This window comes from Pelophylax lessonae (assembly GCF_965119305.1).
Source record: "Pelophylax lessonae genome assembly, chromosome: 1".
NCBI classification, from domain to species: Eukaryota; Metazoa; Chordata; class Amphibia; order Anura; family Ranidae; genus Pelophylax; species Pelophylax lessonae.
The window spans coordinates 573,262,144-573,281,219 of record NC_138768.1 but is presented as its reverse complement, the minus strand read 5'-3'; the positions used below and the strand labels follow the sequence as shown (position 1 = coordinate 573,281,219).

General features: G+C 41.9%; 1 protein-coding gene across 4 annotated transcripts in view; it reads left to right on the top strand.

Moving 5' to 3' along the window:
* The window catches only part of SLC4A4 (solute carrier family 4 member 4), a 342,218-nt gene that overhangs the window by 256,495 nt on the left and 66,647 nt on the right, over nucleotides 1-19,076 (top strand). For all 4 annotated transcript variants that reach the window (XM_082243062.1, XM_082243061.1, XM_082243059.1 and 1 more), the window contains exons 7-8: nucleotides 89-165; nucleotides 11,281-11,438. In XM_082243062.1, the coding sequence (XP_082099188.1) occupies nucleotides 89-165; nucleotides 11,281-11,438 (235 nt within the window). The remainder of the gene's footprint in view (nucleotides 1-88; nucleotides 166-11,280; nucleotides 11,439-19,076) is intronic.

Here is a 19,076-nt window from a genome sequence, read left to right as displayed (position 1 = left end):
AAAAATTGATAATTTCATGGCTGTTCCCTTATAGGATTCTTGCATCCTAATGAATGGAATGCCTAATAGATTTTTGTATCTTTTATAGGTAGTCCATCAACGCCACACAGAAACCTGACATCGTCCAGTCTCAATGACATTTCAGACAAGCCTGACAAGGATCAAGTAAGTGTGTAGGCACATGTTCTTGTCATTTTTGTTCGAAGGGTTGCCTTGTATGTAATAACTCTTCTAAAATCGACATTGTCTGCTTACTCACTCAACATTTTCTAAAATCGACATTGTCTGCTTACTCACTCAACATTTTTTAACGGCATGTTATGTTTTGGTGTGAAATAACTACGCTTTGGCCAGTTTGTTCAGTCAAGACAGTCAAGTTCCTGAAGAAATCCTGGTGTGTAAGTCATGTGATGTGTGGTGTCTTCATTGAAGAAGATGGAGCAACAAACTTATTCAGTAGTTCAGCAAGTCACATTATTCAATCAGAGTTCATCTAACAGTTATCTGATGTCAGTAGATCAAAATGGAACTTATTGCTGTGAATTACTGCACATTGCAGATGAGCTTATTGAATTATTTTGTTAGCCTTGTATGGCTTCAGATGAAGAAAAGGGTACAAAAATAATAAAGTCCTCTTTCTTCTCTCTTAACATAATGCAATTTACACAATGAAAGGAGAGAATATGTGAAACCACAAAGCAGTACTAACAACTCAAGTGTATATTTGTTAAATGCTGAGGAAGAAAATCATCTACAGATTTTCTTTAGGGGAAGATTCTCTTTAAGGTGGAATTGCAAGTTTTTTTTCCCCATCTTTGGGGTTGAGTGGAGGAAGATTAGAGCCTTTGTTAGATTTTTCTGCTGTTTGTATCCTCCTTGGATAGATTTGTCTTCACGTATAAATAAAAGGAGAAATTTTGGCTGGGGTTCAACTTTAATGAACAGATAGAAATATCCCAGTAAAATAAAATTTTGGTGAATAACTGGTAAGCGTATTATTCAGCAATACATAAGAGACAGCCTTACTAGTGTGGGCATAATAAAATAATGTAATAAGAATAAAATAACATTTTTTTCTTTTTTTTTTTTTTAAACTGCATATCTTCTTGCACATGATTGGATGATGGAAGTCAGCAGAGCTTCACCTCATTCACTAAGCTTTGTTAAAACCCCCTTGCAAAGTGCAATTTCCCTTCCAGAGTGAACAGTCTGTTTAACTTTAGTAAATCAACCTCGCCATCCCTACTGGAAGCCTGTTCCAAGCAACTACTCTTCTAGTAAAAAAATACTTTCTAAGGTAGGTTTTGAGCTTTCCTTCTGCTAGTTTGAGGTCATACCTCTGTGTTCGAGGTCCAACCTTTACATTAAAAATACTGAACCCCTGAACCTTATTCACACCTTTAATCAGGGGAATTAATAAAGAGTGTTTAAGACATTCTTTAGTATTCTGACATGCCTCCACATGAAAAATATCTGTTGTGGATAGGTACATGAATCTTGAGCATGCAGCACATGTGGAGATGCACTGAAGCCAAAGTGTCCATATAAACACTCTGCCATCAGTGCAAATGCGCTTCCTCCCTGCTGCATTGTCTGCGTGACAGTGCAGAGGTGGGGAATTTTGTATCGGGGAGAGAGCCTGATGGGGATTCACAGACACTAGTTCCTCATCAGATCTGCTTTCCTTGTAATTAACAGGAGGCAGTGAGTATATCCTTAGCCAATAGACAGCCTGCTATTTTTATTTATTTATCACAGGTACATATTAGCACCATAAATTTATGCAGCGCTTTCCATATATATGTTACAGTCTCATCAGTCCCTGCCCTCAAGGAGCTAACAATCTAAGGCCCCTAACTCACATTTATACATACATATACTAGGACCAATTTACATACCAGCATGTCTTTGGAGTGTGGGAAGAAACCGGAATACCCAGAGGAAACCCATGCAGGCACAGGGAGAACATAAAAACACCTGGCAGGTAGTGTTGTGGTTGGGATTCAAACTGACATCCCTAGTGCTGCTATGCAGAAGTGCTAACTTATTGGTTCTGTCCACTGCCTGCTGCCATTTACAAGGCAAGAGCAGACCCAATGGGGAACTAACGTCTCAGCTTCCCCATCAGGTTCTGCCCAATGCAGCATCACTGCCAGAAACAACTAGTGACAGGGAGAGGGTAGTGGTGCCACTCTGCTGCGTGGTGTGCAGGGACAGGCACTTTGCCTGTCTTTGTATGTGAACTTAGAGTTGGTCTTAATTACCTCCAGTTTTGTTATATTTGTAAAAGTGGCACTATGTTCCTTACTTTGTAGCTTGCAATCGTTCAGAATTATTCTCACCCTCTAGATCTGACAGTTGTGACTTGTTATTCCATTTCGTGTAATTGTGTGGGCTGGCTATGGGCGATAGCCATCGGTTGGTTCTATGCTTTACCCAATAGTTCTTGTTCATGTTCTTTGTCACTGTGTCTTTGTAACTGCCTATGTTTTCTTGAAATTGTTAATAAAAATATTTTTGACTCTAAAAGTGGCACTATTAAGAACTACCTGGATCTGTTGCATGCATCGGTTAAGTAACTGAAACTGGCGGCAGGGATTTTTGAATTTGGGGCAGACAATTTTCAAGGGCCATAGTGCTAGAAAAGTGTTGGTAGGGATTTTTTGGATTCCCCCGAATAATAAACAGTTGTTATAATATAAATCACATACATGTTTGCTTGTTCTTAGTGACTATTGGCTACATTGTTATGAGGAGGTGTCTTAGCATGCAGAATGTTATAAAGCAAAGGTTACGTTCGGTCTTGCTGTTAGATTTTAACATGCCGGAGGTGTGATTAGAGGTGAAATTATTTCACCTTCAGAGATGGAGGCAGCTGTAGAAGGTCTGCTTTCTATAATCCGATTATGTAGGCTAAGCAGCATGGCTTGCATCTCTAGCACAGAGAAAAAAGCCAGTACAGTCAGGCTGCTCAGTGAGTAGCAGGATAGAGAAAAGCAAGGAGATTTTTGTCTCCATTTAAGTTTACAGGCATAAGCACTTTAACACTTTGGGGTGTATTTATAAAGCAGTGAATGTTTAGCATGGTAGAACAGTATTTTCATGGCTGCATAGTGATTAGCACTCTGACCTTGCAATACCAGGATCCTAGATTCCCATAAACATTGTCTGGATGATGTTTCTAGGTATCTCAGTGTTTATGTGGGTTTCTTTTGGTGCTTCTGTTTCCTCCTCAAGTCCGAAAGTATGTAATTGGCTTCCATCGCCATTGTCATGTGTGGGTGCCAGAGTGGCCATATTAGGGACATTAGACTAGTAGTTCCTTCATGGACAGAAATATGTGCACATACTATGCAGGCCTTTACATTAACTAGTTAAGGAGTAGGAATTTAAAAAGCAAACTTACAATCTAAAAGGGGTAAACACAGTAGATAAGAGAGGGTGCTGGAGTTAGCTACTTGATAAAGAATTGCTGGGTAGAGAAGAAGAATAGATTGTATTGAAGAAATTAGTTTTCAGAGGCCAATGTAAAGAATTCCAGAGAACTAGTCTGATTAAAAAAAGTCTTCTGGAAATGCAAAGGTTTACATTAGTGGGAGAGGTATTAGTAAGACACAGAGGAGTCACAGTTTTGGGGAGTAGTGATGCATGAGGTAAGAAATACTGTATGTATAGGCAAAGGATAAGTTGTGGAGTGTTTAAAAGGAAAAGCATAGCAATTTGAGTGTTATTCTTAGGTTTGTTTAAATCTATAGACTGGCAGAGAGATGTGGCATGAGGGACAGATAAGTCTTTCAGGGGAATTCATGATAAACTGTAGAGGTGACTGTAGGGGTAGTGGAATACTACACTGCAAGCTGGACAGTTTTGCAGTAGCCATGACAAGAAATTCTAGAAGTCTGGACTTTGGTGGATTCTTCAATTAACGGCTCAGTGTTTTCTACAAACAATATATAAGCAGGGGCAGACTGGCCTGCTAGAGAACAGAGAAACCACTGGTGAGCCCAAAGTATGTGGGGCAAAAGTGTGAACTGTTAGACAGATCAATTCAGTTTGTTACAGGCTGGTAAGTTGAGCTGGGAATTTTTATATATGCTTTTTTAATCTGATTTTTTTGTAAGTGTATTTTGATTGGGGCATCTTAATAAATGATTTAAATGAAGAGCACTATAGAGTTGCCTTTGTGTTACATGTGGTCCATGTGAGGAGTATTGGCCCAGACGGGAGTACTAGATCTAAGGAAGGAAGTTCTACATCCACTTCAGAGTGACTGTCAGGAGTTGTAAAATAAGTCTGCTATTAACAGGAGTGAGGTGAGCATTCAGTTCACCAGGTGGTGGTGGCACCAAATCATTTGTTTAAGAAGGTTTGAGCATGGCGGTGGAATATATATATATATATATATATATATATATAAAGGACTTTTACTTTACAAATTTATATGTTTATTTTATTTATCCACTCATTATTATTGTCTTTTGTGATAATAGGAGTTGTTTACAGTATTGAATATTCAGCAGCGCTGCACCATATGTTTATAGATTGATTATTCCTTACTGTTGTGAAATCACTAATAGGTGTTCAGCAGCTACTGAACACAGAGTTTGACATATAGTTATTTTGTTTGATATGAGTTACAATACAAACAAAAATAGAAAAGCATATATTTATAGATGGCCCTGATTGCACACATCTGATTTCATTATTATATATGTGTTAGGAGTGAGGACTGTGGATAATACAGGGGTGCCTTGTCGCGGCCTCTGCAGCTTTCGCATGTTTTTGCAAATGTGTGCACACTAAACCCCATTATAGGTTGGGGCAGAGGCAGTTTGTTTATATGTGGGGCAGAAACACCTTAAAAACTAGGGGCTGTAGTTATCAGATCAATAAGCTGCCAATTACAATACCTGCCCCAAAGAGGCCTGCCCACCACTCCCAAGGAGGCCTGTCCATTGCTTCAGGGTGAATGTCACTTTATAGTGCAGCGTCACACAGTACCCATCTCTACTTGGCAGGCAGTGCTTTGATACACCATAGTGTCTCTTAGTCTCCACTTCCTCCAAGCACTCGGCATCCTGTCCTCTTCCATGCTGCCATGTAAACCCACTTTGGCCACCGGCCTGCCACACCCACACAATATGTCACCCTGGTTGCCAAGGGCTGGAAGACACATTAGGGGGAAAAAATGCAAAAACTTCAAGTGCTATTTTGCTTATGAAACCTCACAATGCAGCCATTGTTGTGGTCTAAGACTGTTTTTGGAACAGGTAAGCCCTGTGTACCAGAGAGCCTAAAAGGGCACTCTGTCTCTTGCTCTCAGGCCAGCTCATTTCATAGGTCTTCCAAGGGGGTTACTTGGAAAAGAAGCCTGGGCTATAAACAAATAGAATATATATTTATTTATTTTCTGACAACCTCTTCAAAAGTTGCTGCTTAGCTTGTCTACAGCCTCAGTAGGTATTTCCACAGTTCTGGATGTGTAAAATGCCTGCTCTCCCCACCACATGCTGTGGCTTCTTCTGCAGCTCCTCTGTCTTAGAGGAGCAGGTATACAAAAACCTGGAAGTGTGGAATACCAGCAACAAACTGTGACCTGCAAAGCAGGGATGTTTGAAATTAAAGGCCACCAGAATGGTAACTATACAGGCTATTCTTTTACACCACTGTGGCACCTTCAGGTTTCTGATTTTGAAAGGAAGGTATTGATTTTGTCCTTGACATATTTCTGCTTTTGTCAGTACTAGACTAAAGGGCCATACACACTATAAGATTTTCTGAAGAATTTTTCCTTCAGATTTACCTTTTCTATGTAGTGCAAGGGCCTGCCAGATTGCATACTAATTGAAAGTGTTTAGGTTTGACCTCATATTATATGGTTTTGGTAAATCTAAAGGAAAAAGTCTTCAGAAAATCTTATAGTGTGTATGGCCCATAATGGTGTCTGTGTGTAAAAGTTTATAGTTTACAGTACTGCTTGTGGCCTCTGCTTGTGTTAGCAGGGTACTGACTATGTTCTTGTGGATGTATCTGGCTGTCAGTATGCTACTGATAAGGTTTCTGTGGACATATTTGTGGTTGTGTCAGTATGTAAATTATGTTGTATCTGGGGACATGTTTGGTCTTGTAACTGTGTAGTTCTAATATTGCAAAGCAAGTATATTTTTGTGCTGTGTATGTTTTTAAAGGGTGGCATGAATTTGTTGGCCTAAGGGAGAAAAAAGTATAAATCTGCATAGTACAGTACCATAGCTCCCAACTGTCCCTGATTTTGAGGGACTGTCCCTGATTTGGAACAAAGTCCTTCTGTCCCTCTTTGCTCCTCATTCGTCCCACCTTTTGGTCTGATTTATACACCTGTATTATAAATGCACTATTTATTTATCAAAAAGTGTTTTACAGTATTAAACCTTTCATCCAATTTCTAAATTGTTGCATTTGTACATTTTAAAAGTATAAACGAATAGTGGTGGTTAAATAAAAGCAATTGTGGGTTTAACCAATTAATTTTTGCGTATTATTTCTCCATGTAAGGGGGTGTGGCAGGCGGTGTGTTCTATGAATACATACTTCTGCTTATAGATGTCCCTCATTCCCATCTCAAAAAGTTGGGAGGTATGCAGTACCTGTGTGGTTATATTATTGCATTGTAAGAATATTTTTGTACAATGTGTGTGCTTAAAGGGGGAGAAAAAAGTATAAATCTGCTCTAGTACAGTAGTGCATATACAGAGCCCCAGCATGAGGAGGAGGGAGGGAACTGTGCCACAGCGATTCCACCTTCCAAGTACCAACTTAAGCCATTCCTTGCTGTAATCCCCATACCTGTTGCCACATTGTCAGTAGCAAACCAAAGCCCAGCTTGCCCCATATTTAGCCATGGCACACTAGCGCTACTTTAAGATTATTGCTCTTGTTTTGAAATGGTGTGCTGCAGTTGTCTCATAATCCTCATCCTGCCACAGGGTCAACCTTGCCAACTTTCAAAATGTTGCGATACTATGTTTTTTTCTGATCATAATGAACATTACATTGTAATGTACTTAAAGAGCATTTTATAATCTGTGGGCCAGGTTATTTTCACTCCTACTCACAGTAATCCACATCCACTATTTGCAGTGAAGTGCTACACTTCATTTCCTCTGGGGGCCCCAGTGTCCCAGTCCACTTCTGTATGTAAGAGTATATATTAACAGATAAAACAGATAAAGATATGGTTATGATAAAGCCTCCTTATATTATTATTTGCATAGGTATGCAGTGAGCCTGCTGTGAACGGAAGATATCACAAAATCCGAAGCACACAAATAATGTGTTAACTTGCCATATACATCCATTATGAAAGCATTAGAAGTATGTTTCATGTTAAATATAGTAAATGCCTAGCATCTCAACCTCCCCAAATTCCTTTGCCTCTGTGTAATACAGTAATTCTTTGGCACAGTCTAATAGAGTTTCCCTACAGATGATATTACTATAATCCTCTACTTTACTTTCATTAACCTGCTGGCAGTAGAAGTTATTTTTCCACTTCAAGCAGGTACAGCCAGACTTATGTAGAGGCAGCAAGCAGTCGGAAAGATAGACACAGCACTTATTATTTATACAAAAGTTTTTTTTGGAATATCCATATGTCTTTGATCTATAGACTGAAGGAACTTAATCATTACTGTTTGGTATAAATTGCTTTATAATATAAGGCTATATATGTACTATAAGCCAGCGAGCTGTTCCAGACATACATTTGGCTTCAGTGGCATAAAGGAACAGTTTTTATGGCCCTGCCCACTATCTTTGAGTGAACAATAAACTCCCATTTTTTTTTTTCAATTGCAATGGAAATGAGACAAACAAATACCTCTTTTAAAGGTTGTACTTCATATATCATTGCTATTACAATCTAAGGACATTCTTTTTTATATAGAGTAACAAAAAGCTACATAGTTACATAGTTAGTGAGGTTGAAAAAAGACATCAGTCCATCCAGTTCAACCTATGATGCGTGTGTGTGTGTTTGCTTTTAACCGTACATTGTATACCCCTGTATGTTGTGGTCTTTAAGGTGTCCATCTAATAGTTTTTTGAAACTATCAATGCTCCCTGCTGTAGCTGCATGGTTATTATTTTTATTACTATTACTTTTTCTATTATTTAACACAATACATTGCCAGTTTATTCTAAAGCACATAATTAAAAGAGAAGTATGGATTTTTTTAGAATTTTAAAAAATGTATACTTACCTAGGTGGATGCAGCATCCGTCAGATGCTGCATCTGTCCCCTGATGGCTCTAACACTGAGAACCGAGCAATCTAAAACCCACGATCGCTTGATTCTCAGGGCTCCCTGAGAACTGGTGGCTGTCGGCTCTCTGCTCACTGGAGCCCTAGGCTGTGGAAGGGGCAGGAGCGGCTGGCTCAGGCTGTCAGCGGCTTGCTGAAAAAGCTGATTTACAGGAGAAGTACAGCCAAAGCTCCTTTTTAGGACATAAAGGTCCCCTAAGCCCCTGCCACAGCAGACTATTTTATGCCCTTACAAAAATCACACAAGTGCATGTGCTTTGGAACCACTTTTGCAGAAGCAGCTTTTGGATTATTAGAAGACAGCAGAGCAATAAGTGGAAACCCAAATTTGCAAGGGAAGAAGTACAAACTTAAAGCAAAACTGAATCCGCTTTACTACTTTTGTGTTCAGTATTACTTCTGGTAAATTAAAAGGCATGATGCCATTTCACTGTCCAATGAGAAGGCTAGGATCAGAGAGGTTAAATTAAAAGGCATGATGCCATTTCACTGTCCAATGAGAAGGCTAGGATCAGAGAGGTAATATATTAAAGTTAATTGCTGGATCCAGAAAAAAGCATATAACAAATATTGAGAGTTGACTGCTTTGGAGGTTTAAGTAAAAACTTTACGATTCTCAGCTGGATATAAGTGCCCTTGATTGTAAAGTAGTAAACATACTGTTTTATATCACGTTTTTGTGTGATATTCAATATTAGTTACATTTTATTGTTTGTTACATTTCAGTTTATGCCATTAGTTACATTAGTTACAGTTTATGCCATTTTGCAATGTTATGCCACAAACATAAGAATAAAATACATTTTTATTGTTTTTAGGCTAGCTCATCCCTAATTGAATGTCACTTCTCAGACCTCATTGCTTGTCAGTACAGTATCTACACCAGAATTCTCAGTAGTAGTGCTGTACCATTAAAAAGAATGAAATGACTCTGTCAGGCTACAAAATGATCAAGACCAAAGGTTTCTGAAAATAGAAGGTGTTTTTATACTTGCCTCTTCGACATCTTGTGTCTCCTACTCTCCACCTGTTGCAGGGACCTTTGATCTTGAATTTTTCGTAACCTGACAGGGTTTTAAATTTTCTTTTCCAAATTCAATGGTTTCACCATAATGTAGAGCCAGCAACTGGGGTTCCAGCTGGACAGAGTGACGTTTGAATTACTGTAGGGTTTTGTAGAGAGGCAGAGGCCAAAACTGCTGCAGGGAAATATTGCCATTGGCGTCTTTGAGCTATAAGAAGGCAGCAGATGTTTTATTCTATTAGTGCCCATCTAGTACTAAAATTTTTTTTTTTTTTTAGCCTGGAAGTGGCCTTTAAGGCTACCCTGCCTAAACTGGCAGTTACAAATTTAAATATGAGAAATGACCTTAAGCTGGCCATACACTGATAGATTCAGCCCTTAGGCGGATGAACAGATCTCTGCTGTGGCTGTTGTATTTTGACAGGTGGCTGTCAAAATGCCTGAACAGAGCCTGCATCTGATTGGACACAGCCACTGTTTGTTTTTTTGCCCGACTCCTTCCATTTTTTAGTGGAAAGAAGTTGGACAGGGATAGCTGAAAAGGCCACCCACTAAGCAAATTTCCTCCAGTTCATCGGAACTAGACCAAAATGTCCAGAGTGTATGGCCAGCTTTAGTCTTAGGATCTTATTTATTTTTGGTCTTTTTAAAACTGAAGTATATTCTGCTTATATTTTGCCTTCCCTTCCCTGGTTCTGCTTTCCTCCCCCTAATCAGCATGCTAGCAAACATTTTTAAATAAAACCATTCAGTTTTCACTGTATATCTTATTTTAGACCCACTGATAATCACACTGTAAGAAATTCACAGCGTGCAGTGAAATTAGCTAAGCATTCTATACAGGAGATGGGCCTGTACAACAGTGCAAGACTGAAATAAATAAATGTGTGAAATTATAGTAGTTTAAACAAGTGGGACATTCTGAGTTGCCTTTTTGCTATTCCGATTTGTCATACTACAAAGATATGATACTACTAGATATGATATGAGCTCTGAAGAAACTGTCATGGGAGCGTGATCCCATAATTAAGTTGTTTCCTGTTTATTCCATCAGCAAGTGTTAGAATTAATGTTTGACATTTTGTAGGCCTACAAAACTCAACTCATGAAGCAAAAGCAGGTGAGAAAATATGCATGGTACCACTGCTGCCACTGCATGACTCCTGCATGATGCATACCATACACACAGAATGTTAATATGTCTCTCTTTTGTGTGCATGTACATTTCTAATGACATAAACAGGAACACCATCAAAATATTGCCTTTTCCCTATGAAATAATTGTGTAATTACAAGGGGTATATCCTTGCCGAGCCATGAGAGACAAGATAGTCCCTGATTTAGTACAGCCAATGCATCTATAGCAAATATATGGAAACTATGGCGTATTATTGCTGAGTTTGCATGTTGTGTCACTGGTAGCCTGCCCCACTGCATATTCACCTAAGAACAGATGTCATCACATCTCACCTGTACTGCTGTCATTTACCTTAGTATTTCCTTCTCATCCACGTGTTCTAGTATACAAATTTATTTTGAATAGAACACATTTATACTGCAGAGATAGCTTGGCATAAAGTACTGTATCATGCAATTTTTGTGAAATTTTCCTTCATAGCTGTGAAATGCACCTTGAAAATGTCTAGAAGTGCCAGGGTGGGTAGTTCTTTATTAATGTAGGTTTGTGCTCTTTATTGGTTTCACTTCACATTTGTATAGGTCTTAAATGTTTTAATTATAACCACTATGGTATACTTACTGGGTTAATGTATATTATTCATTTCTCATTTGTGAAATTGTATAAAATGGATTTGCAACAGATCATTAAACGGTAGGAAAACTCATGATGTCAAACAAAGGGTTTCTCCAGGTTTTACAGTCATTGTGGCTTGAATTTGGGCTGTGCTATTTGTGGTAACCTGATGTACCCACAATACTTTTATATATCTTTTAGCTGAAAAACAAATTCATGAAAAAATTGCCAAGAGATGCCGAAGCTTCAAATGTACTTGTTGGAGAGGTTGACTTCTTAGAGAATCCCTTCATTGCTTTTGTCCGACTAAAGGATGCAGTGATGTTTGGTGCCCTCACAGAAGTTCCTGTACCGACACGGTAAGACATGGTTTGTTTTCTATTGCTATAAGGAGCATGAGATCCTCCTATGTAGGTTTACACTATAATAGTCTTGATTTTGAGTCAGCCATATCTTGTGGTGCCTTAAATTTTTTAGGCCAATGGTAATAGAGCTGTGACCCCAGTTGGTCAAAAAATTCCTTAACCACATCATCCTTTCAACAGGAAATGCAAAACTTGGATACTTTCAGGCTAACAGAAGCTCCTCTCATGCCAATATAATTTGACATTCTTGGGGATGCTTTTGTTGACTTGACTTTGGAGAAGCAAGCCCATGGGCTGACCTGAAATACACATACGAGCTCTGAAGTTTTTGGGCATCTTAAATGCACATGCTTGTTTTGAGTCAGTGACATACATTGTGAGAGAATTAAAAGGACACCCCTGGAAATTGCATCTTGGGATAAAAAAGCAACAGCCCTCATATTTCTTTCCTGACAGGTTCCATTTAAAGCCTCCACACCAGTCTATATAAATCCTTTGGATGTGATTGAGAACATGGTTGACTCATTCTTGTCACAGCCTGCTAATGTGTGTATGCCTACTTAAAAGTGAAGTATGGCCAAAACTATTTTGCCAATACTTCTCTTTTGGGCTACAGGAGTACCTTTACTTTTATTCTCCTGTGACTCAGAGTAGGGTTATAGCAGAGCTGCTCCAGGTTCTGTAAGGATCCCGACCACATTGTCAGGATCCACCCAACTACCTGATTGGCAACTGGCGCCACCTCTCAGCTAGAGGCAGCCGCTCCCACTCTCCTCCAGCCAAGCTCCAGTGAGCACTGGAGGAGCAGAGCAGAGAGCGGTGACAAACAGTCATTGCTCTCCTCTCTGAGCAGACTGAGAGCTGAGCAATCAGTGGTTATGTGATCCCTCCATTCTTGTTCTTGGAGCAGTCACGGTACAGCTCCAGCATCACATCAATGCTGCATTATAGAGATAAGTATGCAGGGTTATTTATTTAATTTTTTTTAAACTCTGCTTCTCCTTTAGGGTGGGAAAACAGATACAAATTTCTATGGTGGATTCACCAATGTAATCAACAGATGCAATCAAATCTGACAAAAAATTTCTACTGGTACCGAAGCTTGCAAACAATCATATTCCATTTTTGACAGATACCGACCACCAAATATCGATTAGCTGTGGCACATTTTTATTGATTCTTTATTGACGATCGTATAAAAAAATAATTGGTCTCCCATTTCAAATGACAGTTTGTGATCGATAATAGTGTAGAAATAGAAGGAAAATTAACAACCTCTCCCTTCATATGATCACCTCCAATAATTGGGAAATGATCTTTAGAGTGGTTTCCCCTGCCAGATCAGTGTTTTCAATTGATATGCCTTAGTCATTTATACAGTTCATGCATTCTGTGTGTTTTCAACATCTCGTTCACAAAATTGACCATAATTTGCAACATGTATGCCCACCTTTACAGGTGCTTTAGAAATGTCTTCAGTTGTGTAGAATTATTGCGTACAATTGTGCACGATTAGTATGTAATCATGCAGTTGCTTACATTTGGATAAACCCTTTAAGTACACCTGCCATCGACTGTCATCTGCAGAGTAAGGGGGGTAAATGAATCATGACAATACAGCCCATCCGGCCTTTAGGGGCCAATTCTTTTAGGATAAAGAACAGTATGTTTTAATGTGAGATTATAAGACTATCAGTGATGTCTCTTGTTTTTAGCTTGTTCTGTTTAACTACAATGTTCATCTAGGAAGGAGGCAAATAACATTTCATTCAGTACTGTTATGAGTTGATGGGCATTTTCTCTTTCTTTCCTACTTGTTGACGTAGCTTTTCCCTGGGGCATTCAATGAGATAATGTGGGATTTAAACACTGACAGACATAATCATTACAATAATAACAACAAGAAAACTGAAGTGCTATAAAGCACAATACTAATGGAAATAGAGCAGTGCATTTTATTTTTTGTTCTTATTTTTTATTCTAAAATCCATTATCTGTTTGTTGATTTTAGCACCAAGTTTTATCTGCAATTTAACAATTCAATTAAATTTACATTTGTAAGAAATGTGGCATCATTTGCAGTATCTGAATCCGGTGAAAATCCGATATGAAAATCCCAAGAGAGCAGTGTATTTAGAGGAAAGTCTCAGCATTCTGCAAGAAGTCATTTGTGTAAACCTATCAAGATCTCATCTGCTGTTATAAATATCTACTGAAAGGCAAATGGCCTGCTACCCCATATAATGTCTGGTTAATGAGATGTACAGTTTGAATACAATGATTTCTTGCAAATATGCTGCCTATGCCGGGGCCTTAAAAAACAAGAGACATTTCAGTGAGGTATAGATGAATTCCTATTTGGCTGAAAGATAACTTTCTCTATCTTCTTATGCTTCTTATACCATTGGGTTATGCTGCCCCCTACAGGAGTAGTACTAGGCAGGGATGTCCCTATTGGCATAATCCTACACACCCTGCTCCAGCATACCAGTTTGTTTATGCTTAGTGAAGGAGTAGAACCTAGGTTTCCTGCTGGGACTTCGGTCTCAGTTTTTTATTCTTTTGAGAATATTTTGTTTTATTTTCTTTACTCACTTCTGCTAGTTAGTGTTCAGGGGGATTCCTCCTGGTGAACTACAAGTATTTGCCGGCTGAGGTTTTCCACTGGATAATCTAGATCCTTAAGGTCTTCCAGCCTGGCCTACGAGCGTGAGCAGGTTATAGTCCCTCACTAGGCCTCGCCACGACAGAGCAACGTTTTGGATGGGGACGAGCCTGCAAGTGGATGTCTGGCTGGGACACGACAACCTGGAACGTCCTGAGTCACAGCGTACCTCTCAGCTGGCAGCACTCCCACTCCGGGTGGAAGGTGGTCTGTCCAGAGGGGAGCCCACCCGGTCTATGGTATTGTGAGTAAATGTAGCGCCCCCATATCTCTTAGTGGTCTTGGGGGGACGTGGGCCCACTCCTGGGGATAATAGGACCTAGTACTTCCTAAAAGATCCCCCTGGCCTGTCAGGATACCTGGCCCTGTGCCCTGCCCCCCTCCCCGCCCCCTGCCCTTATTGTGGCTTTCAACCGGGGGGCGCTATAGCTGCGGTGCCTGGCGACATGGGGGGAGGGTGAAAATGGTACCTTTTCCTGCTGGGTCTTGTTATAGATCCTCGGTGGCCTCCACTTTGGGGTCCCCTGACCGCATGGCGCACCATGGGAGCCGCCATCTTTAGTGTGGGCATAGGAGAATTTCTCCCCATTGACTTGCATGGTGCAGCCATTTTCCCTGTGCTTCCCATTGATTTGCATTGGCAGCCATTTTTGTGTAGCCTATGGAGCTACACAGGCAGTGTGACCTTTCACATGCTATCCAGGCTGATGTCATATCCTGTGGCTTTCGCCACATGCTGCACAGATAATTATGGAGTCCCAGGCAGTGGTTTCACCCTCAGATCCCCTTAGTGCGACTACCGGACCTTCCGAATCGCAGTCTTTGCCGTGATTTCAGCAGCACTGGAAAGCCTGGCGACCAAGGTCGATTTTGGGATGAAAAAGGTAATCCCCGAAAACGGCCGCTGCCTTCACCGTCATTGGTGGGGTCCTCTGATTCAGAGACTGATATGTTCGCCACGGATGCCCCCTCCTTAAGGGATTGCTGTCCTCGCAATCGGATGGTGACCTGTCCTCTTCAGCTGCAGTGCGGGAACGCGCTTTGGTGGAAGCCCTGATTGTTTCAGTAAGGGAAACTTTAAAAATGGCAGATGAGCCCATGCCGGCAGGGACACAGGTGTCCTTTGGCTCCTGCAAGAACCAAAAATCAGGCAAGGTTTTCCCTTGTCCCGGGAATCTTCATGATATTGTTAATGAACAGTGGCGGCGCATCAAGCATGCGCTAGTAGTGCCTAAGCGCTTTAAAGTCATTATCCCTTTGCTGAGACGGTTTCAAACCATTGGACGGTACCGCCTAAGGTGGATCATCCCGTATCCAGGTTGAACAAATCTACTATAGTGCCTGTGGAAGTTTCCCCAGTGTTTACGGACCCGGTGGACAAGCAGGTTGAATCCCTTTCCCGCCACCTTCATGTGTTGGTGGTTTCAATCCTGAAACTGATTTTTGTGTCTGTTTTGGTATCACAGATGGTTACGGAATAAGTAAGGGTTTTTAAAGGGAACTTAGATGCTGACTTAGTTTCCCCAGAGCTGATGAAACCTATGGACCAGATGGCCCAGGCCCTGGTGTTCCTGGGTGATGCGTCCTTGGATGCGGCTTCCCTGGTGGCCAAAGTGTCAGCTGTGGGGATTGTCATTTGACGCATGGTGTGGCTGAAAAGCTGGTTGGCAGACCAGGCTTCAAAGAAGGCCTTAACAGATCTTCCTTTCTTGGAGGAGCGATTATTTGGAGACTCGCTGGATGAGTTGATCAAGGGTCTAACTGGTGGGAAGAGTACTCTTCTTCCTCAATCCTCCAAAGGTAAGAGGGGGGAGGATTGAGGGGAGGGGCTAAGAAGCCATGGTCAGGCAAGACCAAGACCAGCCAGTCCTCCTCAGCATGAAGGGGCATCCTCACCCATTACTGGGGTGGGGGGACGTCTGCTCTTCTTTCAGGAATCCTGGACCCAAGACAAATGGGTTCACAAACTGATTTGTTCCAGGTACAAGATCGAATTTCGGTCCCAGCCGGCGGACAGGTTCTTTCAGTCAAATCTTCGCCTGTCTCCGGATCGTTTGAAGGAACCCCGGGACGCAGTGCAGGATCTCCTTGCTCAAGGAGTGATTGTGCCGGTTCCTCCGCAGGAACACTTTCAAGTTTTCTCACGGTGCCCAGGAAAGAGGGCAAGGTGCGTCCAATCCTAGACCTCAAGGCTCTGAACCGTTTTGCGCGGGTGCAGAAGTTTCAAATGGAGTACATTAGGTCGGTGGTAGCGTCTTTAAATCAGGGGGATTTGCTCTCCTCCATCGATATCAAAGATGCGTATGTACACATCCCCATCTACGGGGGACACCAGCGGTTTCTCTGCTTTGCGGTGGCATAGGAGCATTTTCAATTTGTGGCGTTACCCTTTGGTCTCGCCTCCGCTCCCAGAGTCTTTACCAAGGTACTGGCCCCGGTATTGGCCTTGTTGCGCCAGAAAGGGATTGCAATCCTGGGATATCTGGACGATCTCCTATTGAGAGCGGACTCTCACTCGGCTCTATTGGGCGACCTGTCAATTACAGTTCAGACCCTTCAGGAATTTGGTTGGCATATCAATTTCAAAAAATTTGCTCTGACGCGCTCAGTGAGGTTGGATTATCTGGGGCTGACTCTAGATTCCGTGTTGGCGAGGGTCTTTCTTCCCCTGGAAAAATTCAGAAGTTGCAGGAAGCGATCCGGTATCTGTTGGAAACCGATCTGTCCTCACTATGGACTTGCATGAGAGCCCTGGCTCTGATGGTATCAACCTTCGAAACGGTTCTGTTTGCTCAATCTCACTCGAGACCTCTGCAAAAAGAGATTCTTGCCAAATGGAACAGGGATCCACAGTCTTTAGACAAAATTATATGCTTGAGCCGACTCAGGAGGTCTGCTCTATCCTGGTGGATCCAGTCGCCAGCATTGTGTCAGGGCAAGTTCTTCCTGCCACTATTTTGGTGGTCACCACGGACGCCAGCCTGTCAGACTGGGGTGGAGTGCTGGGGAAGCTCTGTGCCCAGGGGACCTGGTCAGCAGAGGAGTATTCCTCACCGATAAATATTCTGGAGCTCAAAGCAATCAAGCTTTGCCTGATCCACTGGACGAAACGGCTACACGGTTCGGATCCAATCAGACAATGCCATGGCTGTGGCTTAAATCCATCATCAAGGTGGCTCCAAGACTGTCCTGACCGCCAAGGAGGTGGCCGAGATTCTGGTATGGGCAGAAGACAATGTTCAGGCTCTTTCCGCAGTCCACATTCCGGGTGTGGAGAATTGGCAAGCGGATTACCTAAATCGTCAGGTGCTGGATCAGGGGGAATGGTTCCTTCATCCGGAGGTGTTTCATCTCCTATGTGTCCGGTGGGGAACTCCGGAGGTAGACCTGTTTGTGTCTCGCCTCATCAAAAAAGTCCAGAGGTTTGTGGCCAGGTCTCGGATTCCTCTGGCCGACGCCACAGATGCCTTGGTGGCCAGTATCAGCTGATCTATGCCTTCCCTCCGATTGGCTTCTCCGCAGGGTGACTGTGGAAGGAATTCCGGTCGTTCTGGTGGCCCCAGACTGGTCTAGTCGGTCTTGGAACGCAGACCTAGTAAAGTTAGTCGCCGATCCTCTGTGGAGACTTCCTCTGTGAGAGGATCTGCTGTCCCAGGGACCGATCTTCCATCCTGCTTTACGGTCGCTGACTTTACCAGCATGGCTGTTGAAAGCAAGGTGTTGAGAGATAGAGGTCTTTCTGACTCTGTAATTCCTACACTATTGAAGGCCAAGAAGTTGACTTCCAGGAAGATCTATTATCGTACATGGAAATCGTACATTTCATGGTGTGAATCGCTGAAGCTGCACCCTAGCTTGTTTTCTATAGCTAAGGTTTTGGCCTTTTTACAAAAAGAGGTTGAGCAGCGGTTGGCCTTGGGCACTATCAAGGGATAAGTGTCGGCCTTGGCTATTTACTTCCAACGTCCGTTGGCTTCTAATGCCTTGATTCACACTTTTTTTTCAGGGGGTGCGTCATCTCCATGGGATCTCACTCTGGTTTTGTCTGTTCCTCAAAAGCCTCCTTTTTTGAACATTAGGGGGATTTCTCTGCTTTCTTTATCCCAGAAAGTTGCCTTTCTGGTGGCAAATCCTTTGCCTGCAGAGTGTCTGAGTTGGCGGCGCTGTCCTGTCGTTCGCCTTATTTGGTGGTCCACAGAGATGAAGTGGTTCTCCGACCTAATCCGTCTTTTCTTTCTAAGGTGGTGTCTGATTTCCATCTCAATGAAGACATTGTGTGGCCTTCACTCTGTTCTAAGCCTAGGCATCTCAAGGAAATTGATTTGCACTCTGTGGATAACGTTCGGGCGATAAGGGTTTACCTGACGGTCACTGAGTCCTTTAGGAAATCAGATGCTCTTTTTGTCCTTACTGAAGGATCTCGTAAAGGTTTGGCTGCGTCTGTTGCGACTATATCCAGATGGATTAGGCAGACAGTTGTTCAGGCTTATTTAGTGAAGGGTCAGGTTCCTCCTTTCCCTGTGAAGGGACATTCTACTAGAGCGCTGAGTGCCTCTGCTTTTTGCCATCAGGCCTCAGTAGTGCAAGTTTGTAAGGCGGCGACTTGGTCGTCTGTGCACACTTTTACAAAATTCTACAAGGTAGATTTGTTGGCATCTTAGGATACATCCTTTGACCGAAAGGTTTTGCAGGCTGCTGTTTAAAGAGACTAATTTGTTTCTCTTTAGGGTTTTTTTTTATTTCATGGGTGAGCTCCTGTTGTTCCTGGTTGACCTTCATGTTACCCGGTTGGGCTTCATGTTACCCAACAAACCTGGTGTCCGTAGTTTTTTTTTATTTTTGCTGTTTTATTTTTTAATATATTTTTCTCTATTGTTCATTGACGGACGCAGTCTCTGATGCATATCATTAGGTTATACTGCCCCCTACAGGAGTAGGACACTAGGCAGAAAAAAAGTTCTGGCTAC